We start from the raw sequence: 20,659 nt of genomic DNA on the forward strand, positions 1-20,659 counted from the left end.
CTACTTAAAAAATTAATTTTAAAAAATATTAATTTAAGTCTTAATATATTTAAAATATTAATTTGATAAACTCATTATTCCCTCTTTTTTCCCACATTTATACACGTTATAGATTTAGATATATATGAGAATTGATTATATATAAAATGGTAGATACTATTCAAAAATTAAAATTTTCAATGACTTAATTATATAAAAATATCTATTCAAAAATTACTTTAAAAAGATATATCCAATCAAATTGTAAAAAATCACATAGAAATAAAAAACTAAAAATCTTCATTATTTATTATTATTATTTTATTAAATTCTTTTAAAAATATTTTTTAGATATTTTTAATAATATTAGCAAACCTATTATTTATCTACACACATATTTAAGTTCCTCACCAGCTTTTATTCAAATTATTTATTGATTTCGATTAATTAGTGAATAATAACATATTTTTAAGTTGTCATTAGCAAGATTGAGAAATATTATACACATTCATTTTTGTCCGACCCTTATAATAGGATTGTTAGGTTTAAAAAGCGTACCATCATATGTATCTGTTTATTTTGGCCATAGGAAAGAAATTTTAATTAAACAAATTTATAGGAGGAAGATATTAATTAAACAAATCTATGTTTAACACCATCCTATTCACAATCCATATAATTTTCCAAACACTTACTCATTTTTTCTAAATATTCTTTTCAAATGGCATTAAAATACTCAAACACATTAGAATGAATAAAGTACATGTTCATTATACAAATGAGAGCATTTGAAAGAAAATTATATATAAAATTATAAATAAAATCAAAATACTCTCATTATTTATATAAATACTCTCATTATTTCATTTCAAAATAATGGGTTTGTCAAGGCTTATAATTTGTAAAAAAATTAAAAATAATTTGTATATTTATTTTATTCAGGTCAAGGTTTTTTGTTTCAAAATAATGCTTTGTCAAACTTTTTAATTCGTAAAAAATTAAAAATAAATTTACATATTTATTTTATTCAGGTCAAGGTTTTTTTTTTTATTTTAAAAATTTTTAAAAGTTTAATTATGTGAAAATGTATGTTGAAAAATATTTTTATTTTTATTTTTTTTCTTGTCCTTATCTTTCTCCTAGTTAAAATATTTAAAATTACAATAAAATATTAAACTTAAATATTAAAATTTTATAATTGGTCATAAATAAGATTATTTTAGCATATCTTAAATTTCATTAAGGGCACTATCGGGAATCACGTTATTCCCTCCTCATTTTCCCTTTTATATATATATATTAGAATTCTTATACATGCAAAAAATTATGATTTATTATATTATAATTTGAATATTGAAATTTTCATGGCTATCTTACTTCCATTAAAATTCTTGAAATTAAAAAAAATAAAAAGATATTATCTTGACAAATATTAATCTTACCATCCAAATAAAATTTAAACTTTTATTAATAAAATATAAAATAAAAGGGGTAAGAAAAGAAAAAAGGAAGTGCAAGTATACCAAAATATATAGTGGAGAAGAGACATGCAGTGAAAATAAGTTCTGAATTTTGGTTATAATTTTAGCAAATAGTTTTGGTTATACCAAAGAATTTTGGTTATAGGTTTTAAAAATTCAGTTGCTAACTCGTTTGTCGAACCTACTCTGAGCACAGAAAGAAAAATCAATTTAGGTTATAACGTTAGAAACGGAAACAAATTCCGTTTCTAACACGTTTGTGGAACGTCTGCCAACTCTTAGCAACGGCAAAATAATGAAACAGGATTTGTTAATTAAAAAAATAATATGATTAATGAAACTAAAATAATCAATTTAAATAAAAATTTTGTACAATTTTAATCAATAAATAAAATCAAAATTTTCCTAATTAGAATATTCATCTCTTTAAGATATTTTATGATAATGTTATCCGGAGGAAAAACTTGTAAGCTTATAATAATCACTGTTACTAAACAATTACAGTTAATTTATAAATCTATAAATCTAAATTATAAAAACTATAATTTATTTAGATTAAACATAAAATTTATTTATTCCTAGTGTTAAGAATATAATAATATTCCATTAAGATTAAACAAAAAATTTATTTATTTGATTAAATTAAATTCTCTAAGTTAGTTACCAAATACTCCCTCTGATTTTTCAGGCAGTGAGGCCATCCATCCATTACTTGAGACACAATTTGAACCAAGGCCTGAGAGTGAAAAAATCAGGCCACCTCAATTGAAGAAGAATCTGGGTAGGCCCAAGAAAAATAGGCCGGGGCAGGAGGGAGTACCTCTAGTTATAAAGAGTTTGAGAAAGTGTGTGATCTTTTGTTTTTACCTTCCTTTAATGGGTTTTGAGAAACAAATTGGACCCAATGACATAGATGTCTTAACGGAAGTGAATTATTATCTATAAAAATACAAGGATTGAGTAGTTGCATTTTCAAGTACTACAGATTACCGTAATTTTCCCATATTTTTATGTAACTATTCATAATTGATTTATGTGTATAATTTTATTTATAATTTTTGAGAAATGCATTCAGTTTCCCCTAAAAAAAAAAAGAAAAAAGAAAAGCATTCAGTACGCTAGCCTTCGCGAAAGAATATGTTCCATCACCACTTCTGCTGTTCTGCAGATTAGATCACCACTCATCCTATAAAATCCACTCACAGCTCTGATAGTAAGGAAGCGGAGGGTGAAGAAAATGGCGGCGGCATCCAGACCCTTCAATCTATCGTCTTCAAGTTCTCTTTCATCTTCCTTTCAATCTCCAAATCTCAAAAATCTCAAGACTTCTAATCTCAGTTTCCTTTTGCCTCGTTCTGTTCCCAACACCGTCCCTTCTTTGACTATCAAAGCAGCATCTTCTTTATCATCGCCGGCGACCCACAAAACAGCGACTTCTGCTTCCCCGCCGGACTCTCCCGATCGCTTCCGGGTTGACATTTTATCGGAATCCCTTCCTTATATTCAGAAATTCAGGGGGAAAACTATCGTCGTCAAGTATGGTGGTGCCGCGATGAAAGTTCCTGAGCTTAAGGCTTCTGTGGTAAGTGACCTCGTTCTCCTTTCTTGCGTTGGTCTCCGTCCTGTGCTTGTCCACGGGGGTGGGCCAGAGATTAACCACTGGCTCAAACTTCTCAATATTGAACCTCTCTTCCACGAGGGTCTTCGGGTCACTGACGCTAAGACCATGGAGATTGTGTCTATGGTCTTAGTTGGTAAGGTTAATAAGGATTTAGTATCTCTAATTAATAAAGCAGGGGCCACCGCGGTTGGTCTCTCCGGTATGGACGGCCGCCTTCTTATGGCTCGACCCACCCCTAATTCCGCTCAATTGGGCTTTGTCGGAGAAGTCACCCGAGTTGATTCCACTATCCTACAGCCGCTTATCGATAACAGCCACATTCCCGTGATTGCATCTGTGGCGGCGGATGAGTCCGGCCAATCATACAACATCAATGCTGATACGGTGGCAGGGGAATTGGCAGCGGCTTTGGGAGCGGAGAAGTTGATTTTGTTGACGGATGTGGCGGGGATATTGGAGAATAAAGATGATCCAAAGAGTTTGGTAAAGGAGATTGATATAAAGGGAGTGAAAAAATTAATTGAAGAAAAGAAAGTTGCTGGTGGAATGATTCCTAAGGTGAATTGTTGTGTACGGTCACTTGCTCAAGGAGTGAGGACTGCTAGTATTATTGATGGTAGAGTTGAACATTCTTTGCTTCATGAGATTATGTCAGAGGAAGGTATTGGAACCATGATTACTGGGTAACATGTAGTCTTTCTGTTTTCTGTTGTAATTTTTCTGATGTTGTTATTGCATGTACTTTGACTGATCAGAGGAATGAATTACTATTTAATATTCTCAATTTTGAATATATTAGTATATTCCACTCTTTCTTTATTTCTTGTATATCTTGTCATTCATTAAATGTTTCTAAGTAAGGAGAAGAACTGATTTTGGCCCTCTTATGTTGTGTTTTTAAGCCTCTTCTTTTTCTTGGAGAAAAGAGAGGGCGATGGGGTTGGCATTTGGCGATTGATTTCCCAGCCACTAATTTGGGGTGTTTGGTAAACATGGTTAGAGGTTACAAAATTAACCTTTCTAGCAGTTAAGCATTTGCATCTAATGTTTAGCTGCTGATCATTAGCTGTCAACAGCTAACTGTAACCATTGTATCAAACGGACCCTTGGACAGCTGAAATGGTAGTATTATCAGCCTTGTCATTGTGGCTTCTTCAGTGAAGTTTGTGAATGCGGAGACTGGAGACCAGATTTTGATTGCCTGGTGAAAACATAAAAGATAAGAGTTTTTGTGACTTACTATTAGCATTCATTGCTCTGAAAAGTTTTGAAGCAGGATTCTGCAGTGATGTTGCAAGAACAAAGGATGCTGTATCATGAGGAGTCACCGGTGGAGCTAGGGAAAGATGAGAAACTTATGGCAAAGTTTTAGCGCTTGTAAAGTTTTCTGGATTAATGCTTGTAAAGATTTATCAGAACAGAGAAAAGGTGAAGTCAAGCATATGAAGGGAAGCCTGGCAGTCAGAACAAAGAAAATTAAAAGTCAACAGTATGAAAGGATCAAAGGAATACTTCAAAGTCAGGTTTTCACAACTGCATGTTTTTATGATGATAACATGAACAAATAATGATTTAATGTATTATAAGAATGAGTTCCTTGACTATGCTTAATTAAAGCTCAAGAAGTTCAAATCCTAACTAGAGGAAATGATTGGTATTACATATGCATCACTTTCCTTTTTTCTGCTGGCCCTTTCCTTCTTGACCAACTTGACATCATCGTAGGTTTTGTTTCAGGTCGAAAAGTATTGCTCTTGCAAGCATCTCTTCCTCTCCCTCCCATGGTTGATACCTTGTATATAATATGTAAATTCTTTGGCTTTGATTATTAGGGATTCAATTGGGAATCATGGAAAACAGAAGGCGGATGGTACAACTTTTTAAGTAATTCTGTTCCTGAATTGGCTAGTTCTGGCATTACGCATGTTTGGCTCCCTCCGCCCTCTCATTCTGTTTCAGCTGAAGGTAAGCGTTTGTCAAAATTATCATGTATATATGTTCAAGTCTAATTTTCAATCTATTTGCACATATATCAATAAATATATGCTTATGCTGCTGTTTAGATTATTTTGTTCTCTGTTATAAACATCTTCTACTATTATTTTGAGGCCCTTGTTTTGAGCAATGGAGAAGTTAAGGGTGTGTTTACTTATTGGAAATAGTTTTCTTAAAAAATGAAAAGTAGAAAACAAAAAATAGAAAAGATGTTCACTTGTAAATAATAAAAAATCATATTTCAATTCAAAAATTTTAAAAACATTATCTAAATAAATAAAATATTATAAAATAAATTAAGAAACTTTTTATTTAAATTTTTTTTATTTATTTATGTATTTACAACAATAATATCAATTTTTATCATTTTGTAAATTTTTTTAAAAAATAAATATATAATTGTAAATATATTTTTACGTGATAATAAAACTAATTACATATTAAAGAATAATATAAAATTAAAAAATAAAAATATTTAATTTATTTATTTAAATATTTTTATTATTTTTCAATAAAAATATGTTTTTTTTTTTAAAAAAGAAAGTTGTAGATATTATGATTTTAATTATGAAAAGTCTTTTTTGTAAAATGAAAAGTTTTTCAAATCTTAGTTAAATTTTGGAAAATTAGAAAACTGTTTCTAGTTCTCTAAATAGACAATTGACAGACTTGAACACGAAACTCTGTTTTTCATTTTTTGGGAAAACTTTTCTAGAAAACTACTATAGTTTTTCTACATATAAACAGCCCCCTGAACTTCAGCCTTGCAACAAAATTTTCTCTCAACTTCAAATTGTCTCACTTGAAAGTTACTTTCCATTCTTTATGAAATCAGTGTTGATATAGCTTGACATTTTCTGAACTGGAAACCCAGAAAGTTGAATAACCATGTGTATGAATATAAGCCAAATTTTTTGGCAGTTGGCTTTCCCGGCAATGCTATGCCAGATGGTATGCAATAGGTTGTTAGGAAAAAATTGCTGCTTGAATTATTTCTCTCATTTTTGCTTAAGGTTATCTGCCTGGAAGGCTCTATGATCTCAATGCATCACAGTATGGAAACCAAGATGCATTTAAAACTTTAATGAGGGCCTTCCATGAGAATGGGATCCAAACGCATAGCAGATATAGTTATAAACCATAGGTGTGCAGAGAAGCAAGACAATAGAGGAATATGGTCAATCTTTGAAGGGGGAACTCCTGGTGATCGACTTGACTGGGGACCATCGTTCATTTGCAGTGATGACACTCTTTACTCTGATGGAAAAGGAAACCCTGACACTGGAGCAGACTTTAATCCTGCTCCAGACATTGATCATGTAAACCCACGTGTGCAAAGAGTGTTATCAGATTGGATGATTTGGTTAAAGGATGAAATTGGTTTTGATGGGTGGCGATTTGATTTTGCCCGGAGGATATTCACCTGCTTTTACAAAGATATAAATGACAAACAAAAAGCCAAGTTTTGCAGTGGGGGAAATATGGAAGGATCTTGCTTATGGAAATGATGGAAAGCCATAATACGACCAGGATGCTCATCGGTGTGACATTGTGGGATGGATCCAAGGTGCCAGAAGGGATGTCATGGCGTTTGATTACAACTAAAGGAATATTACAAATAGCAGTTGAAGGTGAGCTGTGGCGACTGAATGGCTCTAGTGGAGGAGCTCCTGGAGTGATTGGGTTGTTGCCGGTGAATGCTGTCACTTTTATCGACAATCATGATACAGATTCCGCACAAAATCATTGGCCGTTCCCACCGGACAAAATCATGCAGGGATATGTTTATATTCTCACCCATCCAGGGATCCCATCAATAGTAATTTCTCAACTTCTGGTTTACTCTTGCTTTTCTTTCAAAATCTCATTATAAATGATATCAAGGATTCATTGAGAATACAGCGCAGGTCTACTTGAGATATATTGCATTGCATAAAAATTTATTTTATTGTAGTTAGACGAAAGTCCATTAATATCAAACATGAAAACATAAAATTTCAAATGATCTTCACAATATTTTATCGAATTCATTTACATATCAAATAGGGCCTTACCAAGAAACTAGTGAGATTTTTCCTCTGCACTTGTTCCTTGTTGTTGCCATTACATTGTTGTTTAAACAAGAGGAGTTGGCATTTCTTCCATGCAGTAATCTTTTCCCTATGTTTTTTCTTGCAACAGTTCTATGATCACTTCTTTGACTTGGGTCTGAAAGAGGAGATTTTGAAACTTATTGAAGTCAGAACCAGGAATCAAATCAGACCCAACAGCATTCTGCGTACTCTAGCCAGTGATGCTGATCACTATATGGCTGCCATAGACGAGAAGATCATTGCCAAGGTTGGACCAAATGATGATAAGGGGAACCTTGTCCCTCCAACATCCCAAATTGCAGCCTCTGGAATAGATTACACTGTGTAGGAAAGAAAAGTTTGAGGTGATTGAAGTTATTTCAAATGCAAGTTATCCTTATTGTCGACAATGTGTGGTCTGCGCTTATATGCTTCCTACGTTGCAGTGTTGGAGTTACATTATCTACATTTTGCTTATATGCATTGTCATTACTGACTTGGTTTAATGTCTACTGTTAGAAAATGAACCATCCATTCTAGGAGTACTGAGTAATTCAAATCTAGCTAAAATGCTCCGTCAAGTGCCCAAACTTCGAGTGCCATATGGGAGAATTTTTTGCATTTAAGGGGAAGGTTTTTCCAAGTTCTAACTCATGTTTTGACTCCTTATATAGTGAAACCGATTCCATATAGAATATTTATATGGAATATTAAGCTAATACTTTCTCGGTCTCAAAAAAAAAAAATCTACTTTTTCTTTTTGGTATCTTCTAAAATATAGTTCTTTTTCTTTTTGCATCAAATCCTTAAATTGTCTACCATATTCTTATTAAATTGTGTATAGTTTTTGGGGGCTAATTATAAAAGTTACTGTAATAGATAACTACTAGATAAAAATATGAATATAGTTTTTGAAATTCAAAAAAAAAAAAAAAAAATTGCTGGAGAGAGAGATGACAATTTATAGGACTCACTTGGGAATATTTGTTTAGTTTATCTGCTGTTGGTTGGCTATCTTAAGGGTTTTATTGTATAATTTTTCCTGATGCTTCAAACGCTTTCCTTTCTCATTTTCTTGGTTGGTGGCCAGTCTTTTACTTATCTTGGCCCAGATATCAAATAAATTGTTTTAATTAGAAAATATTAGAATTATATTACTTTTATGCTTTTAAAATTATTTTGGTTAGTTTGAAAGATATCAAATAAATTTTATTTTTTAATATATCTAAAGAATGAATTTTCATTTGAACCAAAAACAAAAGAAATTTAATTATGCCGAAAAGGTTCAAATTTATTTTTTTCAGAAAATTAGGTGTCAAAATTAAAAACATATTAATGATCAATTTTTTAATTATTGAGTGAGTGTATATATATATATATATAAGCATAGCAGTTCGCATTATATGGAAGCAAGTGTAAGTTTCTGAAATTACCAAGTATGAGGAGGACAACAATTATTTAGCATAATTGTAAAAAGATAAGATGTAATGACAAAAATTGTAAGAATATAAATTTTTTTATATTTTTAGATAATGTCTTTATCATGATAATAGCTATTAGCATGATAAATTAAAATAAAAATAACTCAAGTCATAAAATAAAAAATACTTAATTTCTTGGATGAGAATATGTTTGATTTTCCATTACATCTGGTGTATAATTTTTGTATGCAACTAAATAAAGTTTTTCCTAACTAATGACCTCCAGTTCTTTCTAAATGGAGAATTTTTATTTTTATTCTTGTAATTTTTTATTTTGTAGTTTTTTAGTATATCTTATACTAGTTTAGAAAGTTATAGCAGTTTCATATATCAGAAGCTGAGTTGTACGGAAACGGAATATGAGATATGGAATGTACAGGATACGATAATTTTTAAAAAAGATAGGACGTTCATTCGCTTAAAACATACTACACTAAATAAGTAATACATTAATATTTCAAATAAATAAACAATCATTCATAATAACATAAAATAAAAAAAAATCACTAAATTTCCAATTTCAATAACACAAAAGCAAATAAAAAATATATTTTTTTTATTGGTAATGAAAAAATCTTAGTTGATTAGCTTGTGTATGGAGTAGTTTCACATACCATGAGCTAGGTTACACAAACATAAAATACGAGATACGATAATTTTTAAAAAAAGTAGGACATTCATACGCTTAGGACACAGTACACTAAATAAATAATTATTAATATTTCAAATAAATAAACAATCGTTTATAATAAATTATAAACACCAAATAAAAAAATTTTAATTTCTTATTTTAATGACGCAAAAATAAATTAAAAAAATAATTCATTTTTTATTGGTAATAAAAAAACCTTGGTTGATTAGCTTGGTGTACAGAGTAGTTTCATATATCAAAAGCTATGTTACATGAAAACGGAATATGATAATTTTTTAAAAAGGTAGGACATCCACATGCTTAGGGCATAGTTAGCCATGGCCACGGTTCCGGAACCGGCGGTTCTGGTTCCAGAAAAACTGGAACCAGAACCGAACCGAAAAGGTCCGGTTCCAGTTCCGGTTTGAAACCGTCCGGTTCCGGTTCGGTTACAAAACCGACGGTTCCAATAGGTTTTCCGGCGAATCGCAAAATTTTAAATTTTGAAGACCGATTTAAAAAAAAAATTATTTGAACATAAAAAATTAAAAAATACACCTAAAAAATTTAAAAATACTTCAATTAAATTTATTTTTTTAAAAACTTGAACATAATTATTTTTTTTAAAAAAAATTTCAACTGAATTTTCAACAAAATTTAAAAAAAAAAAAAAAAAACTGGTCTGACAGTTTATAACGACTAAAACCGCCGGTTCGAACCGGCGGTTCTAACCGGCGGGGAACCGGCGGTTCCAGTCCGGTTTCGATCGGTTCTCTGGAACCGCCGATTCCGGTTCCAAAAAATTTAGAACCGGAACCGAACTGAAAATCTCCGGTTCCGGTTCGAACCAGTCCGGAACTGTAACCGGAATCGGTTGGAACCGTAATATGGCCACCTCTAGGCATAGTACACAAAATAATTAATACATTAATATTTCAAAAAAATAAACAATCATTTATAATAAATTATAAACATAAAATAAAAAAATACTTAATTTTTTATTTCAATGATACAAAAGCAAATTAAAAAGGGAAAAAAAGCACTTCATTTTTATTGATAATAAAAAAAATCTTTGTTGACTAGCTTGGTATAAGGAGCTATGTTACATTGACACGAGACACGAGATACGGGAACGTACGGATACGATAATTTTTAAAAAATAGGACATCCATATGCTTAGGACACGCTACTCTAAATAAGTAATATACTAATATTTCAAATAAATAAATAATCATTTATAATAAATCATAAACATAAAATAAAAAATACTTAATTTCTTATTTCAATATAATTTGTTAAATTCTCTAAATTATCATCACTATTGAAAAATATATTAATAGTGTGTATGCAATTTTATGTAGGTTATACCATGCATAGCTTTTGCTATTGCATATCTTCTAAAAAGCTTCGCATTATACTTAAGAAAACATATCTTAGCATCGCAACTTTTCAGCATATCTTAATAAGATACAATTTATCATTTTATTATATAATTTTACTACTTTTGAACTTTGTTATAAAATACTATTTCATCTTTTAATACTACCCTGCGCATCTGCAGAATATAAGGGAAAAAAAATAATTATATTTTCAGATAATATCATATAGGAGAAAAAAAAACTAAATTAATATTAATAAGCAAAAACTATTTTATTTGAAAATAAGAAAGGAATATAAAAGAAAAGAATTCCGATAATTTTCTCTTCAAATTAGAAGGAAACTAAAAAACTATAAAATAAATTTGTAGAGAAAAATTAATTTTATTTTTCTTTTATATAAAAAAAACAAGTAAGAAAAGTTTTTCTGAAAAAAAATTTAGTCCCCTTTTTTTTTTGATTATTCATTAATAAAAAATATACAAAAATAAATTAAAAAAAAATATTTTATCACACGATACGAGAACATACGCGATACAATAATTTTTTTAAAAAATAGGAGATCCATACGCTTAGGATATACTACACTAAATAAATATAATACATTAATATTTCAAATAAATAAATAATCATTAATAATCAATCATAAACATAAAATAAAAAAAATAAATAATTTTTTATTTCAATATAACTAGTTAAGATCTCAAAATTATTATCACTATTATATTTTTATGCGGGTCATACTAGGGGTGTCAAAATGGGTCACGGCACGCGAATACGATTCGCCTAACACGTAAAATAAATGGGTTAAGATTGAGGTTAAACGAATTCGTGTCATAAACGAGTCACCCATTTATGACACGAATATAAACGTGTTGTGTCTCGAGTTGGCATGGGGGTTAGGCGAGTGACCCATTTATTTAAGAGTAAAGAGGTAATTTTAGTATTAGATACTCCAACTAAAAAACCTATTTAAATTTTATTGTTGCATTACTTTTTTATTTTAATTGTGAATTTCGAAGAATTTATGCATTTTACGTGTGAAAATTTATTTTAAAATATGATTGAAAATTTATTTTAAAATATGATTGGAGTTAAATAGGTTAAAAGTTAAAAATACTATAAGCAGGTTAAGTGAGTTGTATATAGGTCAACACATCCACTTAACCTATTTATGATATTAAGTGGGTTACACAAGTTGTATTTGGGTCAACACGACCCATTTAACATGTTTATGATATTAAGTAGGTTAAAGGTGTCGTATTTGTGTTAACCGTCTAATTTTCGTGTTGTGTTTGTGTCGAAGTTATATAAAATTATTTCATCTTTTAATATTGCTCCACGTATCGCGCGGATTCTAACACTAGTGTATTTTAATGAAGGATATGTTGCAATGACTAAAATGATATTTTTCTAAAGGAAGGAACAAATAATTTAACAAGATCAAGAATATGAGAACATGTCAATATATTTTAAAAAACTGAGGGATGAAGTTGATCCCCTCCAATCCCTTCGCTCACCGAATTGGTAAAAATAATTATGGTCAAAAGAGATTTGAACTCAAGACTTATTACTTTTTACATAAGTGAGAAGACTAACCAAACCACCACCTGATTAACAAAATAAAATAACAATTTACCCTAATTAAATTTGAACTGAATAATAATAATAACTAAGCATTTATTTTGAGAGTTTAATGTAATGCATACATACATTAATTGTAAATTCAAAATGTATGCCAAAACTTGACAGCTTTTAATCCAAAGTTTATAGTTTATGCATCCTTACACCACTTATATTTTTAGGGGGTATTTGGTATGTATATGTTTGCTTTTTTATTTTTATTTGTATTTTTCTAAACAAAAAATTTAATTTTTCTACAAGATTTTATTTTTTTAAAACCATCAAATACCACTTTTTTGTTTTTTCTTTATTTTAATAATAAGACACCAAATACTGATTTTAAAAATAAAATAAAAAATTATACAATACCAAAATGGTTGGATAATATTTTTGATCCAGAAAATATTAAGTGTTTAAGCAGATAAATAAAATTTTACTTTATATTTTAAAGTAAAAATAAGTTTAAAGTCTTTTAAAAATAAAAATAAATAAATAAATTTAGGTGCTTGAATTTTGAAGTTTTTTTTATGTTACAATTTATTTTTATCAATAAAGTGTTTAAATAGATTTTTTTTTTTTTGAAGGATTTCTGGCTAGAGATTTTTTTATTAAAAAATTAAATAAATAAAATTTATTTATATTATCATTATTTTTTTTTACTTTTTATTACATTACATATCTTTTTTCTTTAAAGAAAATTTTTGAAAATTTCTTACAATTTATTATATTATAAAGCAAAATCAATAAAAGTGAGATAAATAAAAAAAAAGAAGAGGACAATACAGAAAAATGAATAAAGTCTGGAAAAAAAGGTAAAATAGTCAATTTTAATATTTCAGCAAGAAATTTTGTCAAATCCTTCTAATTGTAAAATATTTTGATTTATAAAAAATAAATTAAGAAACTCATCAAATAAAAAAAATAAATTTATGATTATCCCTTTTCTTGAAGCCAACACGTTTTCCCCATTATTAGATGGAAAACGAAATAAGACACAATCACAGCTCTTTAATTACCAGCTGCTCTCGTGCATGAAGTGACAGAATCTGTAGTTCAGTGGAATCTTACATATGCATATTCCAATTTCCAGTTGAGTGAACCCACAAACACAATCAACTGTCTCCAATGAAAGAGAGATCTAATCAACTGTTTAATGGTTAATAATTTAAAGGACAGCATGACATCTCTACCTTTTGGAGTATAGATTACCATGTTTAATACTATAGAGTATAGACCGACATGGTTTTTCTTTTTTCTTTTTTGATTGATTAGGCTAACTTTTACTCCATCTGTTCCACTTCAATTGCAACATTTACTCTTTTCACAAAAATAAAGAAAATAATTGAAATTCATTTGATTTTTAAAAATTACACACGGTTAGAAGTCTTGCTTTATGCATATGAGTGACTTCCTTGTTGTGGTAATCTGTGAAGAGTGTTGTATTCATGGAGAATAGAATGGAGGAAACCATAAAGAATCTGTCGTTAGGGGAGGATGAAGAGGCACCCTTCGAGTTTGCTACGGCAACTCATATGGTGGCTCCTGTTGCAGACTATTCGCTTTATCTGGTCAGGCGACTCCTAATGGATAGAAGAGTGATTATAGCGCTATGAAGATCACACTGGTGAACCTTTGGAGGCCTGGTAGAGGCATCTGTATTACAGAAGTTAAACCCAAGGTATTCTTATTCCAGTTTTTTCACGTGGTGGATCTCCAGAAGTATGGGCGGGTACTCCTTAGACTTTTAACAATAACTTGGTAATTCTCAAAAAAATACCAAAGGATACACTTCTAGCTAGTGTTCTATTGTTCTCTGTCGAGTTTTGGGTTCAAATACAGAACTTGCCGGTGGGATTTGTGCCAGAGGTTGTGGCTAAACAATTTGGCAATTTTATAGGAGAGAATGTGGAGTATGATCCGAAGAACAATATGCGGGGCTAGAGAAGGTATATGCGAATTAGAGTTAAACTGGAAGTTTGGAAGCCCCTTAAGCACCGGAAAAAAATACAACTTATTAATGGCTCCTTGCAGACTGTGAATTTTCAATATGAAAAGCTGCCTACTTTTTGTTTTATCTGTGGTTGCTTGGGACACACACTACAAAAAACGAATTTTAGCGACAGACCTGAAGCGGTCGCTAAATAACGACAAATCAGAGACCGACCATAAGGGAAGCTGAACGTTTAACCCGTGTACTTTTATCGACAGAATTAGCTATTATTAGCGACCGAATCAGCAACAGATATAGCGATCGCATACGTCGCTCATTTTTTTTTCATAATAAGTTTACTGTATATATAAAATTCATATTGTTAAAAAATAATATGCTAAAAGCATAATTAAATTATTCACTTTATATTAAAAAATTATTTTTTTCTTTATGGTACAATTAAAATAGGATAAAGGGTTTTGTCTTTTTTATAGGCACTTAAGAGCAAATATTACAAATTTTCTATGGAAGGGCTAATTTTATTCAATAGTTGCAAATCATGGATGATTTAAGTAATGTATTTTTGAAAATAAAAAACTTAATTATTTAATTTCACTAAACTATAGGAACTAAATAGTAAATTTTTTACCTACGAGTGGTGGCTTAGTTGGCAACATAAGCTAGACATGTGAAAAATTCTCGAGTTTAATCCCACTGAACACATCTACAGAGAGGGACTGCAGGGGAGAGAGGAGGAATCTTAATTGTAATTAAACCCCGAGCCAGATTAGACAGACTCTGTTTTACACCAAATAGTAAATTTTTCATTTAATAACTTTCTAAAAAAGAAATTGTTTTGCCATCAATATTTAGTGTATTCAATAATTTTTTTTTTTTTTTGGTTAATATTGGACAATAATCAGGTAAAAACTAAGGAAAATCGTTATCAACCATAGAATGACCAAATATATAAATACGTCCCTAATTTTTTCTTTAAAAAATCTATGGTATTTTACAATTTACGAGCGACCAATTATATCTTTATAGTTATAAAAATTGATAACTTTACACACCTTTCACGTCAATTCTAAAATAACTAAAAGAGCATGTGCACACAAGCATCAAGCAACATCGTTTTATTTTGCTCTTCCTTCATCTTCTTCTCTTATTCTCTCTTATATCTTCTTTACGGTTCTTTCTTTCTCTCTTTTGTTCCTCTCTCTCTAGCTATCCTTGCTAAATCTAGATGGTCAAGAACCCATGCGGCCCCAAATCAAGATGTAGAATGACTCATACAAGGTTATAAGTGTAGAAGTCATAGTCAATTAATAAAATAGAGAAAGCAAGCAAGATAAGTTAAATTCTAGTAGCAGATTGTTGTTTTTCATCAATTCGTGTTGGTCTTATTTCTATTTTTTTTTAATCTTTTCTAATTTTTCTAAATCTTTTCGGATTTTTCTATCTACTTCCAATCACTTAAATCCTCAGTGACTATATTTTTGAATGAAGTATAATTTGTCTTCAATTTGCGGAATTTTTTTTTAATTTTGTTATTTGTAAAATATTAATGTATAAAGATTTTTTTAATAATTTCAAAAGAAGTTGCATGAAACAAAACCTTGTATTCTAGTTTTATAAATTTTTCTTTGTTTTTGGCATAGCTACAGTTGGAAAAAACTTCTTTCTTTCTCCTATGATTTTCTTCTTTCAGAAAATATTTTAATATTTTTAGTATTCTGCAATTGAAACATAGTGTTACAACTTTTGATTCTACAATCTGTTTTTCAATGAGAATTTATAAACTTGGAGAAATATCTCAGCTTTAATGTCAATTTTCATGTTAAGATTGAATAAATAATAAATCAATTAGCATTTTTGTTTGGATTCATTTATTTAATTTGAATTAAAGACTTTAAACTCGTAAGTATTTTGAAAGTTTTGATGAAGGGAATATAAGAAAATGAAGGAATTTAGTTGCAGAGAATATTGAAAGAGATGGCGGTGGCGGATTGAAGAAGAAATGGATGTAGAAAGTACGAAAAAGGCCATGTTAATTTTATTTTTTTACTATTTTTTATTAGATAAATGTCATCTAAGTTTTTATTTATTTTATTTTATTTTTTTTTATGCTTCACGCTTCTTAGATAAATAATCACACCCACACACGCATATCAAAGCTAATAAATGTCTCTTTCTTTCTCTCTCTCTCTACGAGATGTTTGGGGTCAAAATTGTTGAAATAAAAATTTAATTATTAATTTATTAGCAAAAAATTAACCATGGGCTTTAGATGTAGTCATAGGCGTCAAATTAAATTAAATGATTAATTTATTAACATGGGCTTTAGATGTGAAAGAAGATTCAGTTTACACTTAATAATTTTAATCAAATTTGATTTAAATTAATTTAAATTAATATTATTTTAATTGAATAAAATTTCAAGTGTAACTTAATCAAATATAAATGTGATGTAATTTAATTCTAATTTTAATTTAATTTAGTGTGTGTGCATATACTGAATTTCAATTAGGATGTTGCAATTTAATAAAATTTCAAGTATCACTTAGTGAAATTGGATTTAATTTAACAGTTAGGATATCTTAATTTAATAAAATATCAAATGTAACTTAATCAAGTTTACTTTCAAGTGTAACTCAATTAATTATTACTTAATTTAATTTTAAATTTGGGTATTTTAATTTAATTTAATTTAATTTAAAATTCTATTCAATTTAATAAAATTTCAAATAGGATTTAATTTAATTGACATTATAGTGTTTTAATTTAATTTCAACTGTGATCAAATATAACTTAATTTAATTTCAAACATGGGCATTAATTTAGTTTAACTTTAAGTGTGAACAAGTGTGAGTTAATTTAGTCACATTCAATTGTCTAAATATGATTGGAAACAAAGGGTAACTTAATTCAATTCAATTAGCGTGTCTTTATTTAGTTTAATTTCAAGTCTGACAATCTGTGACTTAATTTAATTTCAATTGGAGTGTCACAATTGATAAGATTCTAAGTATGACTTAATCAAGTAATTTAATTTAGTCTCAATTCGAGTATTTTAATATAAATTAATTTTATTTCAAGTGTGACATAATTTAATTTCAATAAGTATATCTCATTTTAATAAATTTTTATATGTAACTTAATTTAATTCTAATTGAGGCGTCTTAGTTGAATTTTAATTTTATTTAAAACATGACCAAATGTAACTTAATCAATTATTACTTAATTTAATTTTAATTTGATGTCTTAACTTAATTTAATTTAATTTCAAATGTGACCAAATGTGGATGAATCAAGGTGACTTATTATCTAGATAGATTTTGAAATCAAGTGTGACTTAATCAATTGTTACTTAATTTAATTTATGTTTGGGTATCATAAATTAATTTAATTCATAATGTCACTAAATGTGACTTAATCAAGGGTGACTTAATTCAATTCAATTCAATTAGAATGTCTTGATTTAATTTATTCTCAAGTATGACTAGATGTGACTTAATTTAATTTAATTAGGGTATCCCAAATTGAATAAAATTCCAAGTTTGACTAAATCAAGTGATTTAATTTAGTTTCAATCAGGGTATTTTAACTTAAATAATTTTATTTCAAATATGAATTAATTTAATCTCGTCTAAGATATTTCAATTTAATAAAATTTAAAGCGTATCTTAATTTAATTTTAATTAAAGTATCTTAGTTTAATTAATTTAATTTTAAATGTGACTACATATATCTTAATTTAATTTCAATTAAGGTGTCATAATTTAATTTAATTTCAAGTGTGATCAAGCATGATTAGATAAGCTACAAGTACAATCATGATATTTTAATTTAATTTTAAATCTACCTAACTATATAACTATAACTTAATCAATTAAAATTTAACTTAATTTTAATTAAAGTATGTTAATTTAAATTATTTTTTATTTCAAATGTGATTTGAAGTCTAATATTTCTATTCTAAATTGTCCATGTAAATACGAAAATAATACATATTTTTATTTAGCATAAAATTACCAATATTCTATATTTTTTACTCTTTCTATGTACTAGTTTTTCCCTCTTTCCATGGACACTATATAGTCCAAGTATATATGGAATGAAAATATGATTTTCAAAGACAGTTAATGATAATATTTGCATATTTGATATTTTTTATTGCACTTAATGTCATCTAACCTTACAAATTTTACAATGACACTTTAACACTTTAATGCGGTTCTCAAGGATATATGAGTAAATATACACATTTTAAATTTAATTTTCAATTTTCAATACACAATATTTAATAAAGGTAGTATTAACATTGGACATTTTAAAACCACTCATGACCTGATCAAAACCACCTATGATCCGGTTCATTACGAGGCAAAAATCTATTAGTCATTTTTTAGAAAATATTATTTTTATTGAATAATTAATATATTATTACTATTAGTCATTTATATTCATTATTGTATTACTATTTTAGTTGCTTATTTAACAATAAAAATAAAAAATTGTTTAGATTGAAATACTAAGCAATTTAATAGAACCATATATCATGAACTTCACAATAATTTCTTTAGGTACGAAATAATAATTTTGATAAATTTCTTTACCCTTCATAATTTACCATATAGAGTCCTTTTTTATATCAAAATTTGTTGTACTCTATTATTTTTTTTGGATATATATTCAATTAATATATCTAATTTCTAAATAGATGTTATCCGATTTTTAATTTATAAAAAATAAAAATTATGAAATATAGGTTGTGAATAAGTTATATTAAATAGAGAAAAATAATAACCCCAATAATATATTAAAATATTATTGGAAATATTAATTGTTTTATTAATTAACAATAATTTTAAAGAGCTTCATTAAAAATGCTAAAGGAATAAATTTTATAGTAACTGTAAATATTACATGCGGAACACAATAAATAATACAGAACGCCACGTTAAAGCTATCGTCCAGCAAAAGCTAAATAACATAAATATTATATTAAGAAATAAAAAAAAAATATTGCGAAATATACTTTTGATATGATAAGTACAGTAAAGTACGGATACCGCTTTCAATGAAAGAGCATGGGTCTGTTTGACCTCTGTTGATTCTTCAAATGGGTTCCGCTTTTTGAAATGTGTCTTTGTCTCTTTTTCCGTTACATTAGTCAGAACGGTTCACACGCGTACGGTGTCCGATACCAGCTGTCCTTTTAACACCTCCGTGTTAATAATGAGGATTCATCTCTCACATCCTTTTCCTCTAGAATACTATACTAATTGACGTAAGAGCTTTCGCCAACATTCATGGATTTATTTATAAAAAATTATTATTATTATTATTATTATTATTATTATTGTTATTATTATTATTATTTCATGGGCAATTGACTTTGGACATTTCAAAATTAAAATAAAAAGCAGTCAGAATTTTAATTTTTATACCAAATTTGTAATTATTATACTTGATAGAAGTAAAAAATGAATGAATAGATTTTTTTTTTTTCCTCTTCCTTCTAATAGCGTGTATATAAAATAAACAAAGTAGCAGTTGAAATGCCAAACTATTAAGTACTGAATGAATATTTCATAAATATTTTGTTCGACCGAGCGTTATAAATTTTTTATTAATTTATTACGCTCGGTATAATTTTTTATATTATATTTTTTAATTTATTTGTTAGTCAATAATACGAAAAATCAATTATCTGTTTTTCTTTTTTTTAAAATAAAATATGAATTCATAAATTACTTAAATGATAGTGGAAAATATTAATAAGAAAAGACGAGCTAACACATTAGATAATATTTAATAATAAAAAATAGTAATTAAAAATTAAAATTGTTTAGCACTTAAAATAATATATTTATGTCTAGATATCATTTACACATTTAAATAAATTACAATTCGCTTAAAATAATAATTCAAAATTTTTAATTTAAAAATTTATAATAAATATAGTAAGTTATTGATATTCAATTAACTTTATAATTTAAAAAATATTAACACTTTTAATTTTTTTATAATTAACTCTTAAATATCAATTTATGAAACACAAGTGAATATGTTTAACAACTAAAAAATGAAGATAAATTTTAATCATCATCATGCTCATCATGATGATGAAAGGTACTTTTGTTAACTAAAACACCATGCATTGACCAAAAGAAAAATATTAAAGTTTTAAACTCATGACAAAGTCAAATTTGATATCAAGATTTTTCTGATATAAAAATCAAGAACATACTAAAATATTTCAGAAGTTCAGACTTATCCAATTCTTATAATTAATAAGGTCAAATGATATGATAGTCAAACAGAATTGTTCACATTTGTTTCTTGTTCAGACCAAAAAGCTATAGGGGGGCCCCTCTTTCATTCTTTTTAACTCAATTGATAAAAGATTTCACATCATATGGAGGTCAACCTAATTTTAATTTTTTTTTTATTAGATTATGATA

The 20,659-nt window shown here is 28.0% G+C and overlaps 1 protein-coding gene and 1 pseudogene across 2 annotated transcripts; both read left to right on the top strand.

Moving 5' to 3' along the window:
* Window positions 1-2,529: 2,529 nt before the first annotated feature.
* On the top strand, window positions 2,530-3,865 carry NAGK (N-acetyl-l-glutamate kinase). The gene has a single exon (XM_012211485.4). It carries the CDS (start codon window positions 2,698-2,700, stop codon window positions 3,766-3,768), a length of 1,071 nt encoding a protein of 356 aa, XP_012066875.1. The 5' UTR covers window positions 2,530-2,697; the 3' UTR covers window positions 3,769-3,865.
* A 154-nt stretch (window positions 3,866-4,019) lies between these two features.
* LOC105629865 (alpha-amylase-like) lies at window positions 4,020-7,738 on the top strand (annotated as a pseudogene). The gene is made up of 4 exons (XR_016321338.1): window positions 4,020-4,604; window positions 4,914-5,046; window positions 6,090-6,895; window positions 7,258-7,738. The product of XR_016321338.1 is annotated as an alpha-amylase-like (transcript).
* The last annotated feature ends 12,921 nt before the right edge of the window (window positions 7,739-20,659 follow it).

The sequence above is a fragment of the Jatropha curcas genome, chromosome 6, assembly GCF_041381405.1.
Source record: "Jatropha curcas cultivar XTBG-Jc1 chromosome 6, XTBG_Jcur_1.0, whole genome shotgun sequence".
Taxonomy (NCBI): domain Eukaryota; kingdom Viridiplantae; phylum Streptophyta; class Magnoliopsida; order Malpighiales; family Euphorbiaceae; genus Jatropha; species Jatropha curcas.

Bases quoted from the DNA above. Each gene is read 5' to 3' on its own strand.
- NAGK (XM_012211485.4), top strand. From the start codon at position 2,698: ATGGCGGCGGCATCCAGACCCTTCAATCTATCGTCTTCAAGTTCTCTT.